This window comes from Schistocerca nitens, chromosome 6 (genome assembly GCF_023898315.1).
Source record: "Schistocerca nitens isolate TAMUIC-IGC-003100 chromosome 6, iqSchNite1.1, whole genome shotgun sequence".
NCBI classification, from domain to species: domain Eukaryota; kingdom Metazoa; phylum Arthropoda; class Insecta; order Orthoptera; family Acrididae; genus Schistocerca; species Schistocerca nitens.
The window spans coordinates 332,287,357-332,309,192 of record NC_064619.1 but is presented as its reverse complement, the minus strand read 5'-3'; the positions used below and the strand labels follow the sequence as shown (position 1 = coordinate 332,309,192).

General features: G+C 38.0%; 1 protein-coding gene across 1 annotated transcript in view; it reads right to left on the bottom strand.

Moving 5' to 3' along the window:
• Positions 1-5,451: 5,451 nt before the first annotated feature.
• Positions 5,452-21,836, bottom strand: part of LOC126262843 (Golgi phosphoprotein 3 homolog sauron) — a 56,502-nt gene continuing 40,117 nt past the window's right edge. The window contains exon 4 of the mRNA XM_049959706.1: positions 5,452-6,888. Within this exon, the coding sequence (XP_049815663.1) occupies positions 6,640-6,888 (249 nt within the window). The 3' untranslated portion in view covers positions 5,452-6,639. The remainder of the gene's footprint in view (positions 6,889-21,836) is intronic.

Here is a 21,836-nt window from a genome sequence, read left to right as displayed (position 1 = left end):
GAGGCATCAAGGGATCACAAATTTAGCATTGGAGGGCAGTGTGGAGGGTAAAAATCGTAGAGGGAGACCAAGAGATGAATACACTAAGCAGATTCAGAGGGATGTAGGCTGCAGTAGGTACTGGGAGATGAAGATTGCACAGGATAGAGTAGCATGGGGAGCTGCATCAAACCAGTCTCAGGACTGAAGACCACAACAACAACAACCTGCTACTCATGTGGCACCGCTTGCCATTCCCCCCATTCTGAGAAAGTATGCTAAATAAAACTGAACAAATAGGTTTACGACAGGCTACTTATGACTTATTTCTTACTCCATTTCTGGGGAACAAAATTCATTTCTAAATATTAGACTACAGAGTCTTTCTGGGCCACCATGTGTAGTACACTAAATCCAGTATGGCTATTTCATCTTTTGTAGTTAAGTTCTCATATGAATCATTTTTTATTGTGTGTCCTATAAAAAAGTTGCCAGTACCTGATAAAATACTAGTATTTGCACAGTCTGACAGAAATAAACAGAAAGGCCACATTTTCCTGCATAATTAGTATGTGCAAACCAATGACACATTCAAATTATAAGCTTTATTGAAACTACAAAATTCTGGGGCATACAAATAGTTAAAGTACATGCTGTACCTTCTGGTGATCACAACTGACATAGCTGAATGTGCTATAGTAATTCTCTTCACACGAAGTAAAGGTGATTTTTTTGAGCACAACCACACATGCCTTTTCCTCCAAATTGACCTGTGCATGCCTACTGCCTTCTTATTGTCTTGTATGTCCATCTTTTCAGAGATGGCTGCGGGATTCGGCTGTTTGATACAGGACATCAGCCATCTAGTTTCCAAACTTATTTTATTTGGCTACTAGTTTCAGATTTACTACACCATCTTCAGCCCCCTGACCAACGTCTAGAAAGCTTCCACCTAAGTTCTGATCAAAATGTTATCTGACACTAAGCAGATGATGGCTTAAGTGATCACTAGAGCAAGTAGAAATCTACTGCTGGCCCGTTTTGATCAGAACCGTGGTAGAATCTTCCTACACATCGGTCAGGGGCCTGCAGATGGGGCACTAAATTGCCAAAACTGGTAGCCAAATAAAACGAGTTTGGAAAATAGAAGGCTGAAACAAGTTTAATTTGACATTCTGCTTTATTTTTTAACCTGAGATGGCCCACTGGTTGATTTGTGTGTGTGTGGGGGGGGGGGGGGGCGGCATCTGTGTGCATCATTTCTGTGAACTTCATGTCCTTAAACCGAATGCAGAATTCTGATTATGCACCAGTGTCAGATTATGGGGAAGGGTAGAAGATATTTTTGCACATGAAAATTATTAGTGACAGCAATACTGGCCAGAACAGCCTCCCTGCAGAAAAAGCTCAATCACTGCCACTATGAACCACTGTGATTATACACTGAAGCACCAAAGAAACTGGTATAGGATTGCTTATTCAAATACAGATAGATGTAAACAGGCAGAATATGGCAATGCGGTCAACAACGCCTATATCCAACAAGTGTCTGGTGCAGTTGTTAGATCTGTTGCTGCTGCTACAATGGCATGTTATTAAGATTTAAATGAGGTTGAACAAGGAATTATAGTTGCCACATGAGTGATGGAACACAGCATCTCTGAGGTAGCTATGAAGAAGGATTTTCCCGTATGACCATTTCACGAGTGTACCGTGAATATCAGGAATCTGGTAAAACATCAAATCTCCAACATCGCTGCAGCCTTTTTCTGGGACCGACGACGACTGAGGAGAATTGTTCAATGTGACAGAAGTGCAACTCTTCCGTAAACTGCTGCAGATTTCAAGGCTGAGCAATCAATAAGTGTCAGCATGAAAACCATTCAACAACACAACATCATTGGAGCCAAAGGCCCACTCCTGTACCTTTGATGACTGCATGGCACAAAGTTTTGCATCTCATCTGGGCCTGTCAACACTGACGTTGGACTGTTGATGACTGGAACCACATTGCCTGGTCCTACAAGTCTCATTTCAAATTGTATCAAGCAGATGGATGTGTACGGGTATGGAGACAACCTCATGAATCCATGGACCCTGCATGTCAGCAGGGGACTGTTCAAGCTGGTGGAGGTTCTGTAATGGTGTAGGGGATGTGCAGTTGGAGTGATATGGGACCCTTGGTATGTCTAGATACAATTCACAGGTGACACATACATAAGCATCCTGTCTGATCACCTGCATCCATTCATGTCCACTGTGCATTCCAACAGACTTGGACAATTCCAGCAGGACAATGCAACACCCCACACAGCTAGAATTGCTACAGAGTGGTTCCAGGAACACTCTGAGATCAAACACTTCCACTGGCCACTAAACTCCCCAAACATGAATATTATTGAGCATATCTGGGATGCCTTACAACATGCTGTTCAGCTGAGATCTCCACCCCCTCATACTCTTATTTATGGACAGCCCTGCAGGATTCATGGTGTCAGTTCCCTCCAGCACTACTTCAGACTTTAGTAGTCCATGCTAAGTGGTGCTGCGGCACTTTTGTGTGCTCGTGGGGGCCCTACATGATATTATGCAGGTGTAACAGTTTCTTTGGCTCTTCAGTGTATGGCAGAGGGGTTCTGCCAGCTGACATATCCACCTACAAGACCCTCAGACCAGAAGTCCAACCCCTACTAAATCCAACAGCACCCTCTGTCTGAATCTGCCTCCCTATACACTCTCTTCAACCACTGGACACCCCATTCTTACATTCTATCCAATATCCACAATCCTAGCAACCAGAAATGGCCCACTGTGCCTAGTCACCGCATCCTTACTGAAAGGATTTCCCACATATTGTCAGCTACATACTCTCCTGTATCCAACTAACTAACCGTTTAGCTTTCAAAAGCTACTATTTTTTTTTCCACTTACTACTCTCCTTATCAGGCAGTGCCAGCTCTATTTCTTCCAACATTACTTGTCTTGTCACCAGCAAAGATTACCTCCCCCAGTGCCCAGTTGACTCCAAACCTGCAACGTCCTTCCAGATAACCATGACTGACTGTATCACCAAGCACAGTTACTTCTCCTCTGAAAGCATCACACAAAAATGAATCTGTGAATTAAACATATTGTCAACAATAAAGTCATTAGAGAAAAAGCAGACGCTCTGATAATAAGGGATGGAGAAGGAAAGTGGGCATGGGTCTAGTGTTCTAACAGCTGTGCCACATCACTTTGTGGCCATCTTTCTAGACACAGATTCCTAAGCCCCTTAACTGGTTCAAATTCGCTGATGACATATTTGCGATCTGGACTAGTAAGGTCACCAAAACCTTATTCCTATGGAGAATTAAAACTTCCCCACTCATTTCACCAGCACTGGAAGTGTCATTCTGCCAATCTCAGGAACCTACATTTACAGTGACAAGCAGCCCTCTTCTGGCACACTGGCGGTCTTGCTGAAACTTTCATCGATTAATCACCCTCTGAACCTTGTCCCAAATCAGTTCCCATACACTCTCCAAACACACAACACTTTGCACATACCTGATGATCTGTCACATCTCCTTAGCCACTTAATACCACCTAGGACAGGTACAGCTAAATCACATTCTCTGCCACAGTTTTGAGATACGTAATATCCTTGATTGTCATTTTACATATATTGCTCCCAATGCCATTTCACGTGGCATACACGTACACAAGGAAAGGAGCAAACACCTGTCCTGCACCACTTATTTCAGCCCTGTCACTGACATTTCTTACTCCATCAAATGTAAAGCTACCTATGGAAGCAGCAACATCATATAGCAACTTTGCAGAAATGACTGTACACCATTCTACATGGGTGTGTCCACATACAAACTGTTCACCCAGAATAATAGCCACTGCCAAACTGAAACAGAGGAACCAGGCCCCGAAACCCTCTGGTGTCAGTCTGCATTAGTCCACCACCCTCCGCCATCTTCCCATTCCCACCTTGTTCCAATTCCTGTCGCTCCAGATGAATCTTTTGCACATCCTCTCTCCTTCCTACACCATATCTGTTCAGTCTTAGAAGACTTTCGCAGTACTTTACACCTGCACACATCTGCCCACTCTACCATCAGCTTTCACCCCACCCCAGCCCACCCCTGTCCTGTACCTCTCTCTCCACTTAACCAATCTGAGTTTGGCACCTGAGGGGGAGGGGTGGGTGGGTGGAGAGACAATGATCGGAGGCAACAGTGACTATGTACCTGCCTTCATACATATTGTATTCCATAAGGATTTTTCATTACAGCAACGAAAAAGGGTGAGAGATGTGAAGGAAAGAGCGTGGATAAATATGGAAGTCAAAGGAAAACAACACACAGAAAAAGTACAAAACTTGTAAACATGGCTACACTGTATTAGTTGCTTAGCTTGTTTAAAAACTTACTGACTAGTGTGAAAACAGAAAATTACACCATCAATTAAGCCCAAGACATTTCAATAACGTAATATGTACAAGGAATGGGTAACCGAAGACTGAGAAACAAAAAGTTAACAGAAGCTATGAGTAAGTATGCTGAAATCAAATTTTTACTCTAAACTTTCATGTTGTCCTCAAGTTGCACAAATCAGTGTTGCCATGTTATCCTACTTATTACTGGTACTCATGTCTTTTTTTCCAAATATACATTTAATTCTGTGTGCATTATACAGTATCAATCAGTGTCCACTGTGATGGATAAGAGAAGTAAGCACCATCACAAAAGACTAGAAGTATTCGAATCTGAGTGTATGTAGCTGTCAGAAGCAATCAACGCCTAATATGTTGTCAGTGGAGAACCCTGGAAGACTGCACTAAAAGAAATATTAAGCATGATAAACATTAACATTTCATATAATCAAGTCCTTGTAATGAGCTTTTAGAACAAACAAAAATAAGTCTGCTTCATACACAATGGTCATCATGATGTAAAATCAAAGTGCCTTCAAGCATCTGGATGAAATGCAACTAAAATTAGTTCCCTGGTCGTGCCTGGATCCAATTCAATTTGTGGACAACTGTGAGTCATAAATAGATGAAAGTTAAAGTGACTACCAAGTAACGACAAATAAGTACGCTACAGGGCATTTAGCATTGTGATACTGAAATAAATACATGAGACTAGTTCATGGAACCAGTGCTCCATGTGCAAAGCAGCCAATAAAAAATAAATGGGTGCATACAAAAGACTACATGTGAGCTGTAAACATCTACTTGTACATAGGTTTGAAATAAATGTATACTTTTGCACCACACAGATCTAACTGAATCTGAAAATGTTTGTATTCCCATACAAAAGTACAATCAAATTTACCCTCTGTGATCAGGCACTTTAAATGAAATACACTAATGATCATTTATGGTGAGTATCTTTTAGTTACTAATGGGGGAACTGCAAAATGTATTATCAATTACAGCAAACAGTTCTTTTAAACAATGAAAGGAAACAAAGAAAATAAAATGCAGGCACAAAGAAGAGGCCTGATAATATATTTATTTACAAAACCAACAATCTAAATCTGCAGTCTCACTGGCATCAATAAATCCTCTGCATAGGAATCTTCCCACAATCCATGTTACAACCTACATTGTCTTCTCAAATGTATGGCCACATTCTCACATACTAAAAACCTGCAACTGCAGTCAGTTCATGATCACTTTCACAGATAATGCTGCAATTCATTCATGGTAGTTACATTTTATGAAACATGAAATGAATCTAATATAAACATAATACAAATGTGATATGCATAGATACAAAACTGCTTAAGTATGTACAGCAAGAAATCAACATATTAATATTTTATGAAATAACATTGAACTACATTATCTTAAAATTTTTAATGCCTGGAGCATTGGATTACTTAAAAAGTGTCTGAAGTGTCAACATTCACCGTTTTCAACTGCGTGCAATAAATAGAGACGAAAACTAGCTCCACAGTAATCAACACTCTGATACAAATTATCAATACATACACACTTAGCAAACAACTGAATAAACAAAACACAATGGCAATTTTAATCTGTTACTTGCAATGTACAGTTATTAAAACAGAAAGCACAGCATAACTGAAACTACTCGAAGGCTATGAATTTCAGTTAATGTACAAGAAATCAAGTGTTTTGAAAGAAATACATCATCCAATAATTAAGAAGATCAAAAATATTGTTTGAATGTTTGTGCAAATAAACTGCTTCCTCTATTATAGGGATAAAAAGTCTTTCACACAGATTTCATTACATCATCACAATCTTCCTTCCACAAAAACAATTCATGCTTCTGAATGAACACACTCAAAAAAAGGAGTGCAAGTTACATATTTTTGCAAATGCTTTTCCATTTTGGCTAAAGAGTGGTCACTGCTTGAATATACACTATGTCAGTTTAGCCAAAGAATTCTCTTCCTGTAGCAGTGCCCAACACATTAAATGTAATATAGCTATAAATGGAATGGTTAATACTAGATAACATGCTTTCAGGGATTTGTAACCGTTTTTCTTCCAACAAAAATTTAAAAACCACTTTCCTTTCAATAACTGTGAATCTGGTCAAATAATTGTTTAACATATTGTCCTATCAGAGTGCACAAATGTCATCACACAAGTTCAATATTCTCAGCTCTATGACTTTTAGTATCAGATGTTTATTTTGTAAATGCTGCGAATACTGCCCATACTGTTTCATTTGTATTGGGTTTCATGCTCTCTGACTCAAAATCTAAGTCAAGGAGCTCACGCACTCTCTTCATAGCAAGTTCATAGTCATCATCATTCAGAGGTGCAAAAGCATTTTCTAAGACATCAGAAGCATGGGCCAGGAATATGAGGGATAACAATCGTTTGTCCATACGGTGAGGATCATTGACCCACTTTCCAAGGACTGCATCTTGAACCTGAACATAAAATTAACCCATGTTCAATAAATAACAATTAAAATCTACACACATTCAGTTTTCAGACAGTAAGATATTTAAAAAATTGTTATGAGCACAATTCACAGAATGGGTGAAGATAAACACTGACTGTAGAGAAGAAGAAATAAACTGTAGTTAGATACAAAACAACAACTGGAATATGACAACTCAACTTACAAGCTTTGCTTTCTACAATCTGTGGTTATCTTCAATTAATCCAATTAAATATGGTACATTATTTCTTATGACAGTTGTGTTAGTGCACAACCAAATATCTGCAGGACATGCTGAAAATGAAGTACCTTAATATGAAATGAAAAACATGAGCTGGTACATCAGAGATATTACAACATGTTTTACTCCTACCAAGTATACAAGTCATAATTTATGGAATTTCTTAATTCCACAAATTTTGCCACAAATTAAGGAGAAAAAGTTTATTGAAACACACGTTATATGACATATGGGATAGATGTCAATGGCTGCTTACCAACAATGACACAAGAATAGCAAATGAGATTGAAAAAACAATCATCAATTGCCAAGCCTTTGAAAATTTGAAAATAGTTTCATCATCAAGGGCAAAAGTAGACAGAAAGAGAAATGAAGTAAACCCAAATGAAAGTGACATGTTACTCAGGATGAGGCAATACAAATGGACAAGATAAAGGGTAAAGGCCCTAATTCTAGAGCACTAATAATGACATACTGCATATCAATAATCAGACAAACGGTAAAAATAATGCACGTTAGGCAAATTTGTAGAAAAGTTCAATGAAGATATGAGCATCTTCGAAAAGTGAGAGAGCTATCAGTCAGGCCTTATTGCTGGAAGAGTAGCTGTGTGTGCATGAGTTGCGTGGTTGCGTTACCTCTCAGGGAAGACTTGGTCCATATGATTACCTGCTAAATAACCTCTTCTCCATGTCCTCTTTGTGGCAAGTAGAACTCAATCATAATACAGACACTCCATTACATTTAGATCACCTCATACATAGACAGATACCATCAAGACTGAATGTGACCTCTTGTGCTAAGGAAATGTTTACCAGTTTACAAGAAATTTGCATGGTGCACTCTTAAAGTAGTGAGAAATGGTCGACAGTGTGAAGACTGCATCCACTTTTATTGTGTTGGATGCTGTGAAGCAACCAAACTGGATGGAGATGTAGCTAGCTTTTATCACTGCAGTAGTTGTGCTTATCAATCCACAATTATGTAGGAGCAGTTGATCTTAAGTCAAAGCTGATCTGACAGTAGCACAGTTGTAAATACAGCAATTAGGGCCGCAGTAAGGTTAAGAATATGACAGATGACTTGACTGTGATCAAACCTGCCAAATCAGGTACAATGTTCAAGAAAAGCTACAGGTCTGCTAGTTTTAGTCTAGATATCTGGAACAGTTTCATTGTTCTGGAGGTTATGAATAAAAGTGAGCAGGTAACTCAGGGAGTTCATGAACACTCAGATAAAATAGAGGAGTAAGTGAAAGTTAAGGTTAGCAGCAGTCAGAGGGTAAGAGAACTAGGAACTCTTCCTACTATTGAGCAGTCATAGAAGCGGAACGTCAAACTTAGAATTATAACAATTGCCAGAAAACCATTATTTTTAAGCCAAATGCATGGTTCAGTAATATTACTTCTGATTTAGAACTCTGCGGAAAGATTTCGATAAAGGTCATGCAGTGATTATTGGCTATGCTGGGAACAGTTTCGCCCATAACTGCAACTACACAAGTGACGCTCATTGCTCGGAATGCTCCTTACACTAATGTGAAGACTGTGTCGCCACTGAGGTATACAACATTGCCTGGATGATGCATTCTGTTGAACATCAAAATGCACAGTTTCAGCAGTTGCTCTATAAAGTGAAGCTACGACAGATGTGTCATTCCTCACATGGTTGAAACACACACACACACACACACACACACACACACTAGAATTCCAGGATTGTGGATATATTCAGGATGATCAGAGTACTGGGTGTGCCCAATCCCTGTGACTTACAATATTTTCACTAGAACTTCTTAAGGATAAAGTTATCCAAAATGTGTAAATGCTGAATACTGGTCAAAACAATTGCAACAACTAGTGGAGAAACAAAAAAAATGCCAGCTTGGACAGCACAAAAGGTAACATAATCCAACCGGATTTTACCGTCAGAACATATGAAGCTTGCTAATTAAGAACAACGAGATTCTTGCAGCAGTCCAGAAAAATGAAAAATCTGAAGTTATTCATACAGATGTGCTGTGCAGACTTGGAATAGCAGTTCTAGTAGAGTATGGGTCCCTGAGAGCACTGTTACAGGTTAGCCACTTCACAGTAGACATGTGTTTTTGTGTTCCACCATTTTCACATTCTGCACATTCATTTACATTTATAAGCCGATTTCTGGTATGTCCTTGGTGTACAAATGAAAGCATGCGTCAAAGCTAGATCCTAATATTTTATGCAATATTTAAGTGTTTAAAGGAGATGTAATGGATTTTGGTCCAAAAAAACAATTTTTCAAAAATATTATTTTCTTGATCTACACCGATTAATCTATGTTGTGTGTGAATTTTATCACGGTAGTAGCTTTAGAAATGCCTTTAAATTGTTAAAACTTTAACTCTGCACTGGCAGCCACTCCCACCTTTTCTGGCATTGGGAAACTGCTTGCTTCAGCAGAATTTTTTGTCAGTGTGAAGGCTATTTTCTTTTGATATCTTTGGCTGACATCTATATCTTTACCTGAAAACTTTCTTGCATGTGGTTCATTTAGTTTTGACAATACTAACAAATATTAGTAGCTGGAAGGTTGAATTCGCAAACCTTTATGTAGAAGTCAAGATTTATGCATAACGCGTGGTGGACAAACTGTGTTTAGGAAACAGAGGTTCCATGGAAATCAATTTACCAACAAAAAGGAGGAAGCAGCTCGAAATGAAGAACATAAGCTCTCAGCTTCAGCATCGAAACTTGGGACAAGAGAAATGTACAGGTGCGTGAATGATGATGATATGGATTCCATTGGATTCAGACTTATTGATTTAGAGGTTCTCTGCCAGGCTATAAAGTTTTCGTGTTCATGTGCTAGCTGTAAAAATATGGAATGCATGATTGTTGTTGAAGAAAATAGAGTGGGAATAGCTTGTGATTTAAAATTAATTTGTAATTCGTGTGGCTATGAATTTTCCAAAAAAAAAAAAAAAAAAAAAAAAATCTGACACTGGTACCTATGAAAGCAATTTTAGGTTAGCATGTACTCTGAGATACCTTGGACACGGCAAGGAAGGAGGTAATTCATTGTGTGGTTTTCTGAACATGCCTCCACCTTGTGCAAGGTTCAAAAAAATAAATAAAGAAATGTCTAATGCTGTATGCGATACTGCCAAAGTTTCTGTGAAGAAAGCAGTGGAGGAATTGGTGGAAATAAACAGAAAAGAAATAGATCCTGTGGTAGATATTCATGACAGTGACCTGTGTGTGTGTGTGTGTGTGTGTGTGTGTGTGTGTGTGTGTGTGTGTGTGTGTGTGTGGGACTTGGATGAAATGCGGTCACATTATCTATGGAGTTACATATTTATTGGTATTGACTCAGGTTAAGTTTTAAATGTAGAAACTATGTCAAAATACTGCCACCAGTGTGCAGCAAGGAAGACACTGAGAAACTGTGGCAAGAAAAGCATGCTCTAAAAATTATAGGGGCTCAAGTGGGGACATGGAGGCTGCTACAGTTGTGAGGATGTTCTCCAGATCTGAGGACAAGTACAGTGTTAGATATACTAAATACCTGGGTGATGGGGACTCCTCTTCGTTCAAAGCTGTAACAGATAAAAATCCATACAATACAACAATAGGAAAGTTGGAATGTGTTGGCCACATCCAAAAGAGGCTTGGTGGTAGGCTTCGTTGCTTGCTGAAAGAGAAGAAAGGTAAAGTACTCGAGGATGGAAGACCATTAGGAGGAAAAGGCAAGCTTACTCTGAAAGAAATTTATTCTCTTCAGTTATTTCATGGGACAGCTATCACGAAAAAAAAGAAAAAAACCATACACACACATAATTTAGAGGCAATGAGGCATGATGTGTGGGCATTTTTTTCGCCACAAACTATCCACTGACCAAACACCAATGCACTATCTGTGTCTGAAAGACTATTGGTGTAAGTTCAACAACAGAAATGAGACATATTCACATAAACACTCATTACCAGAACCTGTTATGAATGCAATTAAGCCCACATTCAGGTTTCTTGCAAACCCTGATTTATTGAGGAAGTGTCTTCATGCACAGACACAAAATGTAAATGAAAGCCTCAATAATTTAATTTGGATTAGATGCGCAAAAAGGACATTCTGTGGACTTGAAGCACTCAAAATAAGCACCTATGATGCAGTTTTATGTTACAATAACGGAAATAATGGCAGAATTGATATTCTGAAGAGAGTTGGTGTAGATCCTGGTGTTTTTACTACAAAGGCATTTTACACCATCAACAAGAGCAGGGTCAAGAAAGCTAACAGATCAGTGTATTATCTGTGAATACAGCCAGGCAGATTCAAAGAGGAGAGAAGAGAAACCTGGAGGATGAGAAGTATCAGTATGAAGGATTTTAAAATTGAGGTAAGCATGTTACATGTAGAAGAATGAGAAGAAAATCTTTGAACCTCATTTTCTCTGTTACATTTTTTACGTTATAAGAAGCCTTTTCTCATAAAGTATATGCATTAGTGCTATGAAATTTTCAGGAACTGTTCTCAACGTGTTACTGTCTCGCTGGAACTAAAAAATACGAGATCCTGCAATTACAGTCTGATTTTTAGATGATTGTACGTAGAAAAAAGTTAATTTTGGATGTGCAAATTTAAAAACTGTTAATGATACAGTTTGTACCATGAATTAATAACTGTAGTTCAGTGGTCTTATAACACACGCATGCAGCTTTACTGTATGGTTAAATGATGATGGCATCCTCTTGGGTAAAATATTCCAGAGGTAAAATAGTCCCCCATTCGGATCTCTGGGCGGAGACTACTCAAGAGGACGTCGTTATCAGGAGAAAGAAAACTGGCGTTCTACGGATCGGAGCGTGGAATGTCAGATCCCTTAATCGGGCAGGTAGGTTAGAAAATTTAAAAAGGGAAATGGATAGGTTAAAGTTAGATATAGTGGGAATTACTGAAGTTCGGTGGCAGGAGGAACAAGACTTTTGGTCAGGCGAATACAGGGTTATAAATACAAAGTCAAATAGGGGTAATGCAGGAGTAGGTTTAATAATGAATAAAGAAATAGGAATGCGGGTAAGCTACTACAAACAGCATAGTGAACGCATTATTGTGGCCAAGATAGACACGAAGACCACGCCTACTGCAGTAGTACAAGTTTATATGCCAACTAGCTCTGCAGATAACGAAGAAATTGAAGGAATGTATGATGAAATAAAAGAAATTATTCAGATAGTGAAGGGAGACGAAAATTTAATAGTCATGGGTGACTGGAATTCAGTAGTAGGAAAAGGGAGAGAAGGAAACTTAGTAGGTGAATCTGGATTGGGGGTAAGAAATGAAAGAGGAAGCCGCCTGGTAGAAATTTGCACAGAGCATAATTTAATCATAGCTAACACTTGGTTTAAGAATCATGAAAGAAGGTTGTATACATGGAAGAACCCTGGAGATACTAAAAGGTATCAGATAGATTATATAATGGTAAGACAGAGATTTAGGAACCAGGTTTTAAATTGTAAGACATTTCCAGGGGCAGATGTGGACTCTGACCACAATCTATTGGTTATGATCGGTAGATTAAAACTGAAGAAACTGCAAAAAGGTGGGAATTTGAGATGGGAGTTGGATAAACATTCTAAACCAGAGGTTGTACAGTGTTTCAGGAAGAGCATAAGGGAACAATTGACAGGAATGGGGGAAAGAAATACAGTAGAAGAAGAATGGGTAGCTTTGATGGATGAAGTAGTGAAGGCAGCAGAGGATCAAATAGGTAAAAAGACGAGGGCTAGTAGAATTCCTTGGGTAACAGAAGAAATATTGAATTTAATTGATGAAAGGAGAAAAAAATAAAAATGCAGTAAATGAAGCAGGCAAAAAGGAACACAAAAGTCTCAAAAATGAGGTCGACAGGACATACAAAATGGCTAAGCAGGGATGGCTAGAGGACAAATGTAAGGCTGTAGAGGCTTATCTCACTAGGGGTAAGATACTGCCTACAGGAAAATTAAAGAGACCTTTGGAGAAAAGAGAACCACTTGTATGAATATCAAGAGCTCAGATGGAAACCCAGTACTAAGCAAAGAAGGGAAAGCAGAAAGGTGGAAGGAGTATATAGAGGCTTTATACAAGGGTGATGTACTGGAGGACAATATTATGGAAATGGAAGAGAATGTAGATGAAGATGAAATGGGAGATTGCTACTGCGTGAAGAGTTTGACAGAGCACTGAAAGACCTGAGTCGAAACATGGCCCCAGGAGTAGACAACATTCCATTAGAACTACTGACAGACTTGGGAGAGCCAGTCCTGACTAAACTCTACCATCTGGTGAGCAAGATGTACGAGACAGGCGTAATACCCTCAGACTTCAAGAAGAATATAATAATTCCAATCCCAAAGAAAGCAGGCATTGACAGATGTGAAAATTACCGAACTATCAGTTTAATAAGCCACAGCTGCAAAATACTAACGTGAATTCTTTACAGACGAATGGAAAAACTGGTAGAAACCGACCTCAGGGAAGATCAGTTTGGATTACGTAGAAATGTTGGAACACATGAGGCAATATTGACCCTACAACTTATCTTAGAAGATAGTTTAAGGAAAGGCAAACCTACGTTTCTAGCATTTGTAGACTTAGAGAAAGCTTTTGACAATGTTGACTGGAATTCTCTCTTTCAAATTCTGAAGGTGGCAGGGGTAAAACACAGGGAGCAAAAGGCTATTTACAATTTGTAAATAAGAGTCAAGGGAAATGAAAGGGAAGCAGTGGTTTGGAAGGGAGTGCGACAGGGTTGTAGCCTATCCCTGATGTTATTCAATCTGTATATTGAGCAAGCAGGGAAGGAAACAAAAGAAAAATTCGGAGTAGATATTAAATTCCATGGAGAAGAAACAAAAACTTTGAGGTTTGCCGATGACATTGAAATTCTGTCTGAGACAGCAAAGGACTTGGAAGAGCAGTTGAATGGAATGGATAGTGTCTTGAAAGTAGGATATAAGATGAACATCAACAAAAGCAAAACAAGGATAATGGAATGTAGTCAAATTAAGTCGGGTGATGCTGAGGGAATTAGATTAGGAAATGAGAAACTTAAAGTAGTAAAGGAGTTTTGCTACTTGGGGAGTAAAATTACTGATGTTGGTCGAAGTAGAGAGGATGTAAAATGTAGACTGGCAATGGCAACGAAAGCGTTTCTGAAGAAGAGGAATTTGTTAACATCGAGTATAGATTTAAGTGTTAGGAAGTCGTTTCTGAAAGTATTTGTATGGAGTGTAGCCATGTATGGAAGTGAATGATGGACGATAAATAGTTTGGACAAGAAGAGAATAGAAGTTTTTGAAATGTGGTGCTACAGAAGAATGCTGAAGATTAGATGGGTAGATCACATAACTAAATAGGATTGGGGAGAAGAGAAGTTTGTGGCATAATTTGACTAGAAGAAGGGATCGGTTGGTAAGACATGTTCTGAGGCATCAAGGGATCACCAATTTAGTATTGGAGGGCAGCGTGGAGGGTAAAAATCTTAGAGGGAGACCAAGAGATGAATACACTAAGCAGATTCAAAGAGATGTAGGTTGCAGTAGGTACTGGGAGATGAAGAAGCTTGCACAGGATAGAGTAGCATGGAGAGCTGCATCAAACCAGTATCAGGACTGAAGACCACAACAACAACATAACCTTCTCAGGACACTACAGTAAAATTTTCAGATTTATTGCATGATGAGAATTTGAGTTATGGCTTTCTATAAAAGGAAAATAAAGAATAAAAAATTCAAATTTCTGGCAATATACTAATCCTGCACATTTTACTAATTTTTTGGTTAAAACATAGCTCTTTTGCTTTACACATGCAAAATTTTAGATTTGTACATTAATAAATATGGCTGTAATTATTTTTTAAATAAATGTTTCCTTTTTTGGTTACATCCCCCTTAAAGGTGTGCACACGAACAAAGCAGGTTACCTAAGTAGCAGAGGCCAGTGTGAGGGAGCTCAAAGCAGCACGAAGAATATTCTTATGTTATCTAATGGGGGAGCACATTGTGGCATCCATGTGGCAGCATCAACCACAGCAGATGGGCATTGTCTGCATAGGCGGACTGAACAAAACATTCTTTCTCCACTTTGGCAAAATATATGTAAATGAAATTGTAACCCACCACACAAAATCCCAACAGACGGCAATAAGAGAGAGAAGTCGCAACGAGTCTGCATTTGGTGCATTTCACATCCACTGCTGCGTGTAAGATATGGCTAACATATTTAATTTTTCTTTAAACTCTGCAGAATAACTATAATCTCTCTAAAAAAAAAAAAAAGGACTGTACGTAGAGCACTCACTACTGTCCGCAAGTGTTACAATACAGTGTGAGGGAAGTACAATATTCATCATATTTCATGAACACTTAAAGATATTAAAATGATGTTCTGGCAACTGATAGAATGAAAAGAGGCAAGTATTTTCTATATAGTTAATATACTACCATTTCTTCCCTAAGGTGATACAGAAGTAGCTATAGTTTTTTTCTTCAATGAAGTAATTTTATTTCTAGGAGCCACCGACAGCTAGTGGCAAGAGAATTTGTGTGGGTTTGCAATAACATGTGAAGAAATTAACATTTATTTTTGTAATGAGAATTGCCTTTTTTGTAAGCTATGGATCTATCCTGCCCTCAGGAGCTAGTTTAATAATAGATTATGATTCAGGATTCCGTTGCAGTTGTTAGCGATGTGTAGTTGTGTAAACTCCACCACATCTTAGCAAAAGCAAAATTTTACGTAACAGGTAGGCTTTACTCAAAACTCGTAAGTAATAGTGTTCCTGGCAGAAAGAATGTTAAAATACTGGCAGAAAAAATAGAGTCTTCTTTTGCGATTTTGGTACAATCCTATAATCCAGTGTTTTTAATGAGTTGTGTACACATTAATAACTAGCAGAACCCTGCTGACTACTCGTCTAGTTGAAAACAGATTATCGATACCTTTGATGAACAACAACATACCAGTAAAAATAAGAAGAATAAGAAGAAGCTGGTTTTTCATGCGTCTCAATGTTCATGACATCTCGTGAACTTTACGCTGTACAATGATACAGTTTTGCACATAAATTTGTAGGTGTATGTGGATACTTTCTGCAAAATGTGTTGTGACTATAGTTGGTAGTCAAGAAGTAACAAATTAAATTGTCATGCCTGGCACTGAGGTTGAACTGCTTGAAAAGTGAAAATGTATTAACTGATCTTTTTTATGTGGGCAGCAATGAGTTTCAAAACGGTTTGAAATTATGTGTTAAGTCTGCTGGAAGCTGCTAAGTGCTCTTATTCTCAAATATTGGATCAATAACAGTCCTGGTAATATGCGTGGCACAAGTTATGCTGCCTTAAGAAATACACAGTTTCTTCCTGTATCACTTAATATATTGTGTTGTATCTTTAATATATAATTATACCTCCTCCTAAGTAGTTTAAGACAGAATTTTAAATTAAGTCAGTAATTATATGAAATACTGAAAACCAGATTTTCACAGCCCTGCATGCTGTCAGACAGGCAACTGGAACTGGGAACAGGTGACCATTTCGACTGTTTGGTAATATACATTTGAAGTGAGAAACTTCAGTCCTTCACTGCACAAGGATAGGAACAAAAAGCTGGTACATAATTTGTTGGGAATCTTTACTTCACTGATCATAGAGGAGTGGAAAGAAAATCTTACGGCAAGTTTCAGACCCAGATGTTCATTAGCAAAAGCATGCTGGATTACAGGAATCCCCAGAAATTGCAACATATGATTTATTTTCACCTGAGTTATTTACCCTTTTTCTTTGAGAAAAGGGTCATCAGTAGTAAGTTTCAAGAAATATCTATGTTAAATTGCTTCTTCTGTCAAAAAACAGTAGAGTTTCAAACTTCACCCCACTAATATTCTAATATACTTGTAGTAGTTACAGAAACCTGAGTCATAGTCTATTATTAAACAAGCAACTGAGGACAAGAAAGATCAATAGCTTACAAGAAAGCTCATTAACAGTTTAAAAACAAATATGTTATCTCTTCACATACAAGTATGTTGTTGCAAACCAACATAATTTTTCCTATCCCACTGAAAAATATGTACTTTTATCTCTAACTACATATGCAAAAGTTGTGCTTATTAATCATATCATCTAGTATTTCCTCAGAGTACTATCATTTGCCAAAATCACATTTCACAATAGCTTGAACCATTTAAAAAAATATGATGGGATTTTATTAATGGTTCAGTCTCAATGTACTGTAGCGCATGGACAGCAGTGAGTGAGCTACACGGAACCCATTCTGTCACGACCAGAGAGACAGATCTCCTCACAGGTAAAAAAGAAAAAAAAATACATCAAGATGTTATCTACATTTCATATAAAGCAATGTATACCCTAATGTGCACAAAATGTGAACTACAAGTGACTCGTATGATACACCATAAACTATTCAAATTTTGTATGATGAGATACTTAGTATCGGAATATCACAATAACTACACCAAAAATACAGGCAGTGCACCATGAAACTAATATACAAGTAAAAAAAAATCCAATTTTTTTAGTGAATACTTTCTTCAATGCAGTTTGCGAAAGACTGTCTCATGGCACCAACATATACTTTGTTGAGCTGTTCTGGCGTCATGATCAATTACACCTTGATGGAGCTGTGAGACGAATCGATGTGGGGTTAGGGATGGCTCCGAGGACAGCCAACTTTGCTCATGTTTCTCTGGTGCCCATCGGGACTATCAACAGATGGGGTTTCACTTGGCATGGCCTACACCTAAACTGGAATGGGAAGGGAAGATTGGTACAGCTGATTCATGAAAGTATAGAGAGTGGATCTCGGGCCACACATGATCAAATACCTGTTGCCATAGGTAGGAAAAGTACATCTTTTTTTAGGATAAATCCAGACAACAGGTTCCCCCACCTAAAGAGTATCTCCAGCACTTTAAAAAATACTGAAACAGTCACTCACAAGACAGATTTTAACACCTCAAATATCACATATACCAGATGTCACAAAGAAAAACAAACCAGTAGAAAGAGTAACATGTGGCATTTCACAGACCTAACAATCCTGCATCAAAACATGCAATCAATAAAAAATAAAATACAGGTATTAGAAATACAGGTATTAGAAGTTGAGCTCCAATCTTTGAAAAGTAGTTTGTATTACTGAGCACTGGTGTAGAGACAGAAATTCAACATGTAGTATTGTCATTGTATGAAAAGGTAAACTCTTACCGCAGAACTACTTCAAGGGGTGGAGGATCATACATTTACATCAGAAAAGGAACACAGTTCAAATCAAGACATGACCTCAGTACAGTAAGTGAAAACAAACACTTTGAAATATCAGTTATTGAATTAACAGGAATTGATATAACCAAGAAATTAATCATTTTGTGTGTGTATAGATCTCCCAGTGGTAGTATGGACACTTTTTTCAGTAAGTTAACAGAAGTTTTAGATGAAGCCTCAAGTACAATGGTCAACATAATTCTGCGTGGGGACATTATCAACATCAACACTAATATCATAAATGAATCCATCAGCACCTTCATAAACATCCTTCAAAGTTTTGGCATGTCCCTGTTGGTCAATAGTGCAACAAGGATTACTATGACTTCATCAGTAATTGAACATGTGGCCACAAATATGGATAGGGAAAAATGTGATGTTGCTGTAAAAGGTCTCTGACTATCAGACCATCTCTGTCAAATAACAACGGTAAAATCAGGCATCGAATCATTCCCTAAACTACAAGCCTACTAATGTCCTCTATCAGAAATCAAAATAAAAGATTTTTCAAAAGAACTAGAAAAACAAAGCTGAGATGAAGTGCATAAGGAATCCAATGTGAATATTAAATTCTCTAAATTCTCCACATTGTTTAAATTGAACTTTAAAAGGCATTTCCAAAAGTATGCTTAGCTGTATCAACATCTCACTAAAACAGATGGATAACCGCAGGTATTAAGAAGTTCTCCTAAACACTTAAACATCTCACTTTCACAAAAAAGATTTGCAATGATACAGAATTCTTAAATTTCTATCATAGATACAAAACTATCTATAGGAAGTTGCTGATTGCTGCAAAAAAAAGTCATTTTACAACAAAATAATATATGATGCAGAGAATAAAAGCAAAGGAGACTAGGATGTTATAAAAAAGGAAACAGGGAGAAGCAAACAAACACAGAATAATATACTGCTAAGGGAGAAGGACAAGGCAATAAATGATCCACAACACTTGGCAAACTATGTAAACGAACATTTTTCAAGTATTGCAGAGAAGCTACAGCAAAAAATCCTCCAAACAAATGAAACACCTGTAAATAATGTTGCACTAAATACAATAATGTTACTTCCAACCACAGAGAATGAAGTTCAAAAACTAAAAAATAATAAGTCAGTAGGCTTAGATGAAGTACCAATGTGTGTATTGAAACAATGCATAGGGATTATACAAGGCCCCTTAACAAATATAATAAATGAATCCTTCACATCACATCAGGGACATTTCCAGAGCAGTTAAAACAGCAAGAGTTGTACCTTTGCTTAAGAAAGGTAAAGCAGAAGACATAGAAAATTACCAGCCCATTTCCCTGCTGTCACCATTCTTAAAAATAATAGAAGCAATTATGAAAGACAGATTAATGAATTACCTGAATAAATACAATATTTTAAGCAAATCACAGTGTGGTTCCCGAAGTGGCAAAAATACAGAGTCAGCCATAGTAGAATTCACAAAAGTTGTACTTGATGCTCTTGATAAAGATGTGTGTCACAGGCGTATTTTTGGATCTTTCTAAGGCATTTGATACAGTCGATCACAAGATTCTATTAAATAAATTAGAAGCATTGGGAATAAGAGGGGTAGCTAATGACTGGTTTCGATCATACCTAATTGATATGGTACAGAGAATAGAGATAAAATATACTTCAAATAGATCGAAACATTTAGTGAAACACTTACCAGAACCAAAAAACATTAATATAGGGGTTCCGCAAGGTAGCATATTAGGATTAGTACTAGTCCTGATATACATCAATCACTTTTCCAGTAGTGTAACTCATGGTGAATAAATTCTCTTCACTCTTGACAGCAATATTATAGTCACTGAGAAAACAAGAGAACTCCTTGCCGAGAAAGCAAATTAAACTCTCAAGGAAGTTTATGATTGGTCAATAAGCAATAAAGTGACATTGAACATAAAGAAAACTAATGCAACGAATTTCAGTTTGAAGCGGACACCTCTATAGACTGTAGCAAATGCAAAATTTCTAGGAATGAATATTGATTCTTAGTTGAAGTGGTGTGAACACACAAAGGTACTTGCAAACAGAATGTCATCAGCATGTTATGCCCTTACAATCCTATCATCAGCGTGTAACATGCAGTGTCTTAGTTACGTATTATTCATATGTACACTCAATTCTTAGCTACGGCATTATTTTTTGGGAAACAAATGCACAAATATGAACACAATTTTCAAACTCCAGAAAAGAACCAAAAGAATAATAACCAAAAATACCAGTTGAGCTCATTATAAAGATCTGTTCAAAACACTGGGGATTTTAACTGCTCCATGTTAATACATTTACCAGTCAGTTGTACACATCAAAAATAACATTGGTAATTACTGCATAAACAGCTCTGTCCATGACCATGCAACAAGAGATAGACTCAACTTACATTTACCAAGAAAAAATAAACATAAAACTCAAAACAGCATTTTCTACCTAGGAATAAAACTGTATAATAAATTACCAAAAGAGATTAAAGAAATTGCAAAAATACACTTATTTAAAAAGGCAGCTAAAAAGTACATGTTATGGAATACGTTTTATACACTGAAAGATTACTTGGCTAAAACAGAGTAGGGGTTTGATAAAAAAATGTTATACAAATAATAATAAATAATAACAATAACAATAATAATAATAACACACACACACACACACACACACACACACATCCATCCACACATATACAGACACAAGCAGACATATTTAAAGACAAAGAGTTTGGGCAGAGATGTCAGTCGAGGCGGAAGTGAAGAGGCAAAGATGATGATGAATGACAGGTGAGGTATGAGTGGCAGCAACTTATTAGTGGAGATTGAGGCCTGGTGGGTAACGGGAAGAGAGGATATATTGAAGAGTAAGTTCCCATCTCCGGAGTTCGGATAGGTTGGTGTTGGTGGGAAGTATCCAGATAACCCGGACGGTGTAACACTGTGCCAAGATGTGCTGGCCGTGCACCAAGGCATGTTTAGCCACAGGGTGATCCTCATTACCAACGAACACTGTCTGCCTGTGTCCATTCATGCGAATGGACAGTTTGTTGCTGGTCATTCCCACATAGAATGCATCACAGTGTAGGCAGGTCAGTTGGTAAATCACGTGGGTGCTTTCACATGTGGCTCTGCCTTTGATCGTGTACACCTTCCGGGTTACAGGACTGGAGTAGGTGGTGGTGGGAGGGTGCATGGGACAGGTTTTACACCGGGGGCGGTTACAAGGATAGGAGCCAGAGGGTAGGGAGGGTGCTTTGGGGATTTCACAGGGATGAACTAACAGGTTACGAAGGTTAGGTGGACGGCGGAAAGACACTCATGGTGGAGTGGGGAGGATTTCATGAAGGCTGGATCTCATTTCAGGGCAGGATTTGAGGAAGTCGTA